This window comes from Polyodon spathula, unplaced genomic scaffold (assembly GCF_017654505.1).
Source record: "Polyodon spathula isolate WHYD16114869_AA unplaced genomic scaffold, ASM1765450v1 scaffolds_1853, whole genome shotgun sequence".
Classification (NCBI taxonomy): Eukaryota; Metazoa; Chordata; class Actinopteri; order Acipenseriformes; family Polyodontidae; genus Polyodon; species Polyodon spathula.
Genome location: NW_024473328.1, coordinates 1 through 10,724, shown reverse-complemented (window position 1 = coordinate 10,724; position 10,724 = coordinate 1). Strand labels below are relative to the sequence as shown.

At 42.3% G+C, this 10,724-nt stretch overlaps 1 protein-coding gene across 1 annotated transcript; it reads right to left on the bottom strand.

Annotated features, from left to right (window-relative positions):
• Positions 1-1,865: 1,865 nt before the first annotated feature.
• Positions 1,866-8,565, bottom strand: LOC121310213 (insulin-induced gene 1 protein-like). The gene is made up of 6 exons (XM_041243515.1): positions 8,430-8,565; positions 7,770-8,130; positions 5,434-5,558; positions 4,951-5,117; positions 4,587-4,686; positions 1,866-3,199 (listed from the first exon to the last, which is right to left on the bottom strand). The coding sequence occupies exons 2-6, from the start codon at positions 8,101-8,103 to the stop codon at positions 3,170-3,172; spliced, it is 756 nt and encodes a 251-aa protein (XP_041099449.1). The 5' UTR covers positions 8,104-8,130; positions 8,430-8,565; the 3' UTR covers positions 1,866-3,169.
• Between the last annotated feature and the right edge of the window lie 2,159 nt (positions 8,566-10,724).

Genomic DNA, 10,724 nt, shown 5'->3' with positions numbered 1-10,724 from the left:
ATAAACAAATCGAGTCAGCAGGGGTAACCAATTTATATATTTCAAAAGAAACACTTTTACTGCAAAGGGAGAATTGAGGCACTTGGTACGCTGGGTGGGGATACTCATGACAGTTCTATAAATTCAGTTATATCTGAAAACTGTCAAATCGGCCAGAATCTTCAGTGCAAAAGGTTAACTGTCATTCCCTTGGTAGGTAAAAATAGGGAGCTGCCTTTGAAGGGAAGAGACTGCCAGAGAGGGGAGAGAGACGAGACAAGAGAGACCGGAGAGCAGCTGCTGAGTCTGGTGTCGGGTTTGGATTCCGTCAGATTTAAAGGGGATGCTGTCAGCAACACAGCTCACAGTTCTCTTTTAATAAAATAATTAGTGTTATTTTAAAAAATGTGCAAGGCAGTAACCTGTTTTAGGGAGCACAGCGTTGTTTTCAAAAAGGTTAGAAATGACAGCATGATAAAGCTCTCACATTACTGAGAAGGAAAATAGCTGGAAAATACTGTCCAGTTGCAAACAGCATATAATATAAAACAGTGAATTATCGAGGCAGGCCAAGATCTGCCAATGACAGCGAGCCAGCAGACACAGTAGATTTGAATTCCTCTGCTTTAGATGCAAAAATTATGTCACTTGATAGGGAATTCCACAAATGTGTTGTCCTGTTGTACAAACTATTATTACCTGACATGTTTACCATTTCTAACAGGTAGACAGGTAACCTTTCTTGCTGTAACATAACAGAAGTGCACAGCAAATCGATTTCTGAGTTTTAAACAAGAAAATGGCCCTTCTAGTCACAGTGCTGTAACAGCAAATGTCCAGCAGGTGTCATTGGTGTATACATCTACTGTGTACACTTGCAATTCTGATACATCACCCTTCAGCCACTGTGTGCATATATGTAACATGTAATATTTCCTATTTTTGCATTTATGTTATAATGCAAACAGTATATGTTTTGACAGGGCAGCTTCTTAAACTCCAGAGTTTACAATGGGTCTTCACATTTGCATGAACTGTTGGTACATTATGCCCCTAGTCGTACCCTGAGATCGGCAAATGCTGCCCTTCTGGTTGCTCCTAAAGATCTGCTGCAGTCAGGAGGGTCGAGTTAGTAGGAGTTCTGCTCCCTGCCACTGGAACTCTATTCCAAATGGTTTGAGCTGGATTGCTAGGCTGTTGGCTTCCTTTTTATTTTATTGTTTTTATTGTAAAGTGCCCTGGGCTGCGTCACATGAAGAGCGCTATATAAAAGAACATTTTATTGTATTGTTTAATGTTTTCAAATTTCAATCGTGACTGTTACAGCAGGGGTTCCCAAACTGTCACAACAACATGCTGCTGAACAGGTGGGCCTCAGTGCCTAATGCTGCTGAACAGGTGGGACTCAGTGTCTAATGCTGCTGAACAGGTGGGACTCAGTGTCTAATGCTGCTGAACAGGTGGGACTCAGTGTCTAATGCTGCTGAACAGGTGGGACTCAGTGTCTAATGCTGCTGAACAGGTGGGACTCAGTGTCTAATGTTGCTGAACAGGTGGGACTCAGTGTCTAATGCTGCTGAACAGGTGGGACTCAGTGTCTAATGTTGCTGAACAGGTGGGACTCAGTGTCTAATGTTGCTGAACAGGTGGGACTCAGTGTCTAATGCTGCTGAACAGGTGGGCCTCAGTGTCTAATGCTGCTGAACAGGTGGGCCTCAGTGCCTAATGCTGCTGAACAGGTGGGACTCAGTGTCTAATCAACAGCCACTACTGAGCACAGATCCCTGAATCCAGTATGTCAGAAAAACTGTACATTCAGAACACCCTGGAATCAATCCTGAAAAGTACAGTTCCTTAGATTTAGAGATAAATAAAGAACATTCAAATACATTTTAATTTTATTTAAACAAATGAAAGTAAACATATACAAGACTCATGTACTGTACAGATTGCACTTTAATCACCTAGACCCAATTACTTGCAAACTAGGTCTAGCATGGGAATATGACTTTGATTACACAGAATAGCTATTGTACTGTATATGTAAGCTATACACAACTTCATATTTACAAATAATGAAACTTTCACACTGACAGAAGCACTCATTGCTATTTTACAAAGGCAATCACAGATTGCAAATCTTCTCTGATGAAAAAATCTCTGATGTTCCTAAATCTGCCCATTTGATGTAACAATGAAGTAATCCCAGTTCCGAGTTCCTGCCCATGTAATTTGGCATTATTATAAATTAGAAGGTTTGAAAGGCATTAACCAGGCTAATGGATTTCAAGTTAACAGTCAAGGGACATTCCCTATGACTCCACTGGGGATAAAACCTGCAGGGAATGGAATGGGCTAGTATTACAGATCACATCAAACTATTCTTTATCCTTACCTGAGAAAACAAAGTGATGCAGTCTTGATTATCTTTCTCAACTTAACAGAGCAGCAGCTTCACAGCTTACCAGGGCACAAACAGTTCTTCTATAGAGACGTTTCAGGGGGGTCAGTTCAGAATGTTTTGTTATAAACAGAACAAAGGTTGGAGCAAAGCCTGTTTATATAAATGTCTCTTGCATGAAACTACAATCATCCCTCTAGCCCAAGTCAAACAAAAAGGGCTCTAGGTTATTTCTACGCTATATTTTGCAACGCTTAAATATCAAAATGTGAAATCTGGGTGTGTTTATGCAAGAGTACTTATTGACCAATATTCTGCATGCCACACACATATTTTCTTGAACAACATTCTATATTCATGCAAACAATTGAAATATTTAGCACCATCTTTCTTTTTTTTTTTTTTCTGGACCTGTAGTCACAATTATTTTTTTCATTCCTACACAGTGAAATTGTCAAGCCAGTTATTTATAATTGCAGAATCTACAAAGCTGGTATAAAATCGGATGTTTTGGTAAAAAGAATCAGATGATACACTGGGCAATTAAGTCTATAAACTTTGGCCACAGTTTCATTGTACAATGCTCAACGACCGTCACTCTTGATTATGATATTATTTTCCTTCTGATCTTTTTCGTTGCTCCTCAGATATGTTACATGCCCAATTACATGTTCACTAAAATGACATTAAGATGTATGCTGTATTTGAGAATAAGAGCTCTGGAGAAGAAAGGGTCTGCATGTACTATATTCCTCCATATTGGCACCATGTCAATTCAAAATAGTACTTTTAGTCCATGTGGGGTTTTTCTGGAGCACCCTATGAAGAAATGAAAAACAATATGTATCAATTTAAAAGAAAGACTTACACTGACGACCACAAACTATTCAGTTTTCACAAAGCAACCAAAATCTGAAAAGATGACAAGTATGAAATCCAATCTCCAAAATCTAATGAGCACGCTTTCATATGAAGCGTACAAACCCCTAGAACAGGGTTGTAAGACAAAAAGCCACCTTGCTGGACAGGAGGTCAAAGTCAAGGTCATCCAGCACAGTCAGCATGGGTGGTTGCTACATCTTCCAAGCTTCAAGTCAATACACCAGACAGTACCAGAGATACAGCAGCAACCAATGCACCACACATCAGTGAAGACACCTCTTTGAATAGCTACCCTGGAAACCTGTCTTGAGTTGGTTGTACCCTACTGTATCTCTGGGACAAGCTGTTGTATTGACTGGAGACTTGGACAGTACAACAGCCAACTAGTGGTCGAGCTTCCTGACCTATCAAATCTGACTGCCAGACAGCGTAATGTATTCCCTTAATTACAGTGAGCAATTACCTTGACATAATCTGCTATTTCAATTAAGATGATCTGATAATAGGTGATTTTTGCCTGATATTTCGCTTTTTCTTTAGTAGGAGAGTCCCTAATTAGTTACCTCTATTGTACATTCCTTTTCTATAACTTCCATCTAAACTTAAAAGGTGTTATCTAATGAAATACATTTATACAATGTATCTGCAATTGTACCTTTGGACTCATTTCCATTATAGCATGAAGAATGTTTTTTAACCCTTTCGGTCCTGGCGGGACTGTAGCGCCATGCTAACACATGCCGTCGGAAATCACGCTGGAACCTCACGGGACTCCTAGGTCCCAGTCTGAGCTAGTGTCGAAATATACATAATCTTTTTTAGCCTGTTCTCACATACTCAATATAGAAGTTTAATCTTCAGCTTGACCAAAAATTCAGGACTGAAAGGGTTAAACAGTGGTGACGGGTTTGCTTTCGATGTGCTGGTTAGGGGGACTACATTATAGGTGTTCTAGAACAGTAGCATAGATTTGGAATTAAGATATATGAGGCTGTGTGGTCCAGTGGTTAAAGAAAAAGGCTTGTAACCAGGAGGTCCCCGGTTCAAATCCCAGCTCACTCACGGACTCACTGTGTGTCACCCTGTGTAAGTCATTTAACCTGCTTATGAAAAAATATGTTCCTTTGTTCCAAAATATGTCTTTCAGGTTTGACGTTGTTATAAGCGACACTGCAGCTGATGCATAGTTCACACACCCTAGTCTCTGTAAGTTACCTTGGATAAAGGAGTCTGCTAAATAAACAAATAATTCTAGATTCTGAACTTAACATTACAGAAATGATAGAGACAGTCAGCATTGGAAAGCAGTAATAATACAACTTACCATTGCTAGCTGTCTTCCAATATTTCCCACAGTAACGCCTCCTGAGAAGAATATACAAGGAAGCCAGGAACGAATATACAGGAAGTCTGGCGATGTATACCTAGAATAAAAACAAAGATTACTTGTTCCACAGTGGAAATAAAAAAAAATTGATGTGTTCTTTAAGGAGTGAATTGAACTGGATAAAAAAAGACATCTGCACTAATTCTGCCAGCCCGCTCAAACAGACACACCAATGTCTGGATATGATGTCAATCAAGACACGCAGCAGCAGATCGTTTTGACTTTCTAAATGTATTATGAATGGTTTTGCATTTAATTTAAATTCGTCAGAGTCCCTGGCTTCATTGAGATGCATACTTACTGATAGACTCCATTGTAGACCAGAAACTGAGTGATCAGCGTTGCAAGAACGGCGATTGTAATTCCAAGACCAAACCCACTCCTTGATCGATCAAACGTCCACCACAGCCCCAAAGAGAGAGCAGCTAGTGTGAGTGACAGCTGGACATTGTTGGCAAAATCCAGTTTCTTTTAAGCAGAGTCAAGGGAAAATAAGGCTCTTTGTTACAGTGTATACACACACACATATATATATATATATATATATATATATATTATATACTACACACTCATAATTTTTTAATTCTGTAAGATGTCCTCTTAAAACAAATAGTAGATTTAAGACAGGAGAAAACGCTTTGAAAATATGTTCCTTTGTTCCAAAATACCATGGCACAGCTTCAGCTGACTGTACAGCATAAGCTACAAGAAAATCGAACAAGACTGGCTCAGTGAATTAGCCTGTACTACCAGTTTATGAAGGAAGAATGTGACTGAAGGATACAGCACTAGCATGGTTGATGCCCACAAAGACGGCGATGCATCTCATGACACTGGCCCATTCTCTCTTGAATTTGTGTGGCTCCCCCAGATGACTGTCAATGCAAGGGTACAGGAGACCCACCACAGCTGCAACAGAAAGACAGCAAATCGTGTTACTACACAACAGCAGCATGTTAGCACAGCCCCACAGTTTCTCAACCATCCCCTCTACAGACCACTCTCCCTGGCATGGACCAAAAAACACGTGTTTCACTGTTTTCAGGACTATAGCACTCATAAAGAAAGCAAATATTTCAACCCATTAAGTGCCAGTGTCCTCATTTGAGGACAGGCTACTTTGTCATTTTTATTGGTATATTTTTAACTGGCATTTACCTGTTATTTTAAATGTTGTCTAACTATAGTGTTATGATAACTTTAATTTGGTTAACTGCAAAGTTAAGTCTAAATGCAATGTATCAAACTATACAAATACAGCTTGTGTTCTGATTAATTCAAATACATGTTACTTTGGTACAGAAAGGGTTAAAAATGTATTTTAAACTGCCACAAAGTTCGATTAAGGCAAACCAGGTAGGCAGCTCGGTTCCATTTTTGCCACAAATGATTACTTTCTCAAGGGCATGTCTTGTGAGGGGTAGAGCTGATTCTTGTCTTGCTGGGCTGGGTAAAGTGTAGCAGGTTAATTTGTGGATGTGGCAATGTGGCCATGCGGAAACTTTCAGGGATCTGCATTTCTTAGTTTTTTGATGATATTATATGATATTAATGTAAGAAAGAAGAAGAATACACACATTACAAACAGGATTCAAGGTTGGCTTTCTTGAGTAATGGCTTCCTTCTTGCCACACTACCATACAGGCCAGATTTGTGGAGTGCTTGGGATATTGTTGTCACATGCACACTTTGACCATTCTTGGCCATAAAAGCCTGTAGCTCTTGCAAATTTGCTATTGGCCTCTTGGTAGCCTCTCTGATCAGTCTCCTTCTTGCTCGGTCATCCAGTTTAGAGGGACGGCCTGATCTAGTCAGGGTCTTGGTGGTGCCATACACCTTCCACTTCTTAATAATAGTCTTAACCTCCAAGGGATATTCAAGGCCTTTGATATTTTTTATACCCATCCCTCAATCTGTGCCTTTCAACAACTTTGTCCCGGAGTTCTTTTGAAAGCGCTTTGATGCTCATGGTTGAGTCTTTGCTTTGAAATGCACTACCCAGCAGAGGGAACCTACAGGAACTGCTGAATTTATCCTGAAACTATTTTAATGCATTTTAAATCCAGGCTATAAGGCAACACACAACCTTCTGTATTTGCAATAAATTGAAACATTTTATTTTTTTAGTAATACAATTATAGTAACTCCAGGCCATTTCATTAAAACATTAATCTTTTTAAAAGCTACAGTAAGAACACCTTTAGAGGTAACGCATATCAGACTGAACATATGAGGTTAGTTTGAAGAACGTACCATTATAATGTACCGCTGGCTATGTTGTCATTAGACTGATAGGGCTGTCAGTGAGGAATCCAGCGGGAAATAATTTGCTTTTTAAATGCGGATCGCTTAATTTAAAGGTTAAGCAAAACTGCCAACTCTTCAACTGTTTAGTTTCAATTACAAATCTGCAAAACTAACGTATGCACAATGCTTTTGCAATACATACACAGAATACAACATTAAATACGGCTGCTTTGCCTTGTTCAGTTCTGGCATGTTGTTTATTTATTTATTTTGATACGCAGTAGCAGAAGATTCTTCCTCCAGCCGCAGTGTTTGTGCAGAAGGGGCGGGCGGGTGAGGGCAGGGTCCGGGCACAGCACTTCAGCTACAGTATTTAATCAGACACGTTACTTCCTTATTGCTGTTTTTCGTGCAATGGCATGTTCAAGCTAACAGCCAATCAGAGTGAAGCCCGACGCTCTCCAGTTCCCGAAACAGCCAATGCGTGTACAGCGACAGACCGCGAACAGGAACCTAACCAGGCGGTGTCCGGGGACGCGCTATTTAAAGTGGTAGCGTCACCTTTAAAGACAACTAAAAATGACTCGCAAAGGCTCTTTTCAAAGAGTTACGCGCTCTCCCTGACCATACGCACAACAGCCTACACTTCATCCCGTGTCTTCATTTGTTTAACCCTTACATGCACGCGTCTTTATCAATCGCTATCTGTTTGACAATGCCTACTGTTTAATAAAGCATGTATTTTATACCTTTTCTAACAGGCCTTTCTGCCGCTCAGCTAAGTAAGAGTCACATTCCGTGTAAAGCACACACGTGTCAGGTGTGCAGCATTGTGCATGCTGTTATATAATGCAGTGCAGGCGCTTGGCTCACCTGCAGCTGTGCCGCAGCAAGGTGGCACCCACCAAGCAGACGAGAGGAGCGTGGCGATCACCTCCTCCGGGAAAAGCGTGACGTTTCTCTGAATCTGCAGCAAGTTCAGAACCAAAGCCAGAAGCACTCCGACCGTGAAAAGCACCAGACCCCGCCTGATCAAATGAGGTGCTTGCCTGCGGAGAAGCGAGCTGTAGGCACCACGCACGATGGACGGGATTATGGTCATCATCTCCCCAGCTTTCGATGCAGGCCAGGTTGCACTCGAAATGTCGTTGGATTTTACCGCCGCAGAACAGGAGCAGCTCCAGCAATGTCCTTCTCGTCTTGGCATTTGTTTGGCACTCAGCTCGAAGCGTTTCTAAAAAAGAAACCCTCGTATTATTATATTATACAAGTACTGTACCGTGTCGTGTAATTCTTGTACGCGTGTGTGCATCACGTCAACACGCACCCATTTAATCAGCTTTGACCTATAATAATAATAATAATAATAATAATAATAATAATAATAATAATTCAGCCTGGCATGTTGACATACTGTATCGAGTCAGAGGATATAACAGCCCTATGTAACTTGTAAGCCAGCGTCCTGCAGTGACACACAATCCTAAACATTCAAGACAAAACTAAAAACGAACCATTTGAAGTTGAGCCTACCTCGTTCTACAGAGTCGACACTTGGATGCGAAGAATGAAACAGTCCTCTTCTTATCCTTCCCCTGATTGCTGTGTATTATACACGGTAATGTTCTTACTGTGGTTATATCGCTTGTTACTAGTTTACCACAGGGGTCACATCCTCAATATATAAAAAAAAAACAAGCAGTCTGGTGAGGCGTGTTAGCCAATAGAAGCGTGGCGGGCGATATGACGTAGAGGGACACACCACCGCCATCCCACTAACAGCAACACAGGCAGGCAGGCAAACAAACAAGCAGGCAGGCAGGCAGGCAGGCAGGCAGGCAAACAAACAGGCAGGCAGGCAGGCAAACAAGCAGGCAGGCAGGCAGGCAGGCAGGCAGGCAGGCAAAACAGGCAGGCAGGCAGGCAGGCAGGCAGGCAGGCAGGCAGGCAGGCAGGCAGGCAGGCAGGCAGGCAAACAAGCAGGCAGGCAGGCAGGCAGGCAGGCAGGCAGGCAAACAGGCAGGCAGCAGGCAGGCAGGCAGGCAAACAAGCAGGCAGGCAGGCAAACAAGCAGGCAGGCAGGCAAACAAGCAGGCAGGCAGGCAGGCAGGCAGGCAGGCAGGCAGGCAGGCAGGCAGGCAGGCAGGCAGGCAGGCAAACAAGCAGGCAGGCAGGGCAGACAGGCAGGCAGGCAGGCAAACAAGCAGGCAGGCAGGCAGGCAGGCAGGCAGGCAGGCAGGCAGGCAGGCAGGCAGGCAGGCAGGCAGGCAGGCAGGCAGGCAGGGCAGACAGGCAGGCAGGCAGGCAGGCAGGCAGGCAGACAGGCAGGCAGGCAGGCAAACAAACAGGCAGGCAAACAAGCAGGCAGGCAGGGCAGACAGGCAGGCAGGCAGGCAGGCAAAACAGACAGACAGACAGGCAGGCAGGCAGGCAGGCAGGCAGGCAAACAGACAGACAGACAGGCAGGCAGGCTATCTGAGGGCAAAGCGAAACATCCGAGAATGTGCGCAAAACGTACGTGCTTGAGAGCAGCCAGCAGTCTGACACGCTTCATAGTATGCACCGCCTACGCAACTCACATTCTTAACATCAGCTGGACTTACAGTGTTACTGTATCATTATTATTTTCGTGTTTGTTTTTTGTTTAAACATTATTGCCTATAAAATGTCGTTGTATTATTTTATTAGTGAATGACCAAGGCCTATATTTATCCCATGAATGAATGTTTGCACAAAGCTTTGTGGGAAAAGAGTGGATACAGAAAATATTATTGTGATCATTTCAAAGATTCAATGTAAAAATAACGGTGTTCTGGTAAACATAGCAAACCGAAACCAACAACCACCATAATCACATCAGAAGCAAGATTCAGAGTTTCACTGTAAACAGCAACGTGATGATGTCACCCTCGCCTTCCACTTTCCTATAAATTGACCGGCTAAGAATGCCAGTCCTACTTTGAGCAAAGTGAAACTAGGGGCTGAGCTAGACTGCAGGCTGCCTCACAGTCCACGTTGGAGGTAAACGTCACGGCTGTTTTTCGACAACATGGGCTGTGCCCTAGTTCAAACCTTATTTATCTGTGTCAATGTCCTAAGTGCTGAGAGCACCAGGAACAATACTAGTTAATTAGTTAAAGCACAGACCACCTTTGTACTTCACTACAAGTCCCTGCACTCTATTTGTACATGTAATTAGAAACTGTTTTTTTTTTTAAATTGTTTTTACTGCAAGTCTTTGTCTTATAAAACTAGTAACTAGTAAAGAAACGACTTTATACTGAAATGTAGATGAGTTAATGGAACCAGGTAGGTTAAAAACCAAATAGACATTTCCAACCAGTGGCAGTACTTTAATTGCAACATCCTGGCTTCACCCTTTATCTTGCAAAGATGTGACTCACTGTGCAGCCTCCAGTGAATTACAGTAGCAATGGCATTGTAGATGAATGGTGTTCTACTCAATGTATATACACTCCTAATGTCAAGGCCTGTGGTGTGGACACACAGTACCGTGCCAATGGTGCTCCAGACTTGGTTCAAAGACTCAAAGACTCAAATCCTCCTCCCACCCAAAACAAACAAACAAACAAGCAATACTAAGTACTTTTATAAAGCGCCTTTCCTAGCCTTCTCTGAAGCAACGTTGTTAATTAGCTCACCCCAGTATATCCACCTTGCTTCCGAGTTCTCTATAGCAGGAGTTTTCAATCTTTTTCTGAAACTGTACCCCTTCTGTCTGGAGTTTTTAGCTCAAGTACCCCTTTACAGAATGTCACTTGACTGAATGGTACCACAGTTGCAATAAAAAGTCAGAATATTCTGATT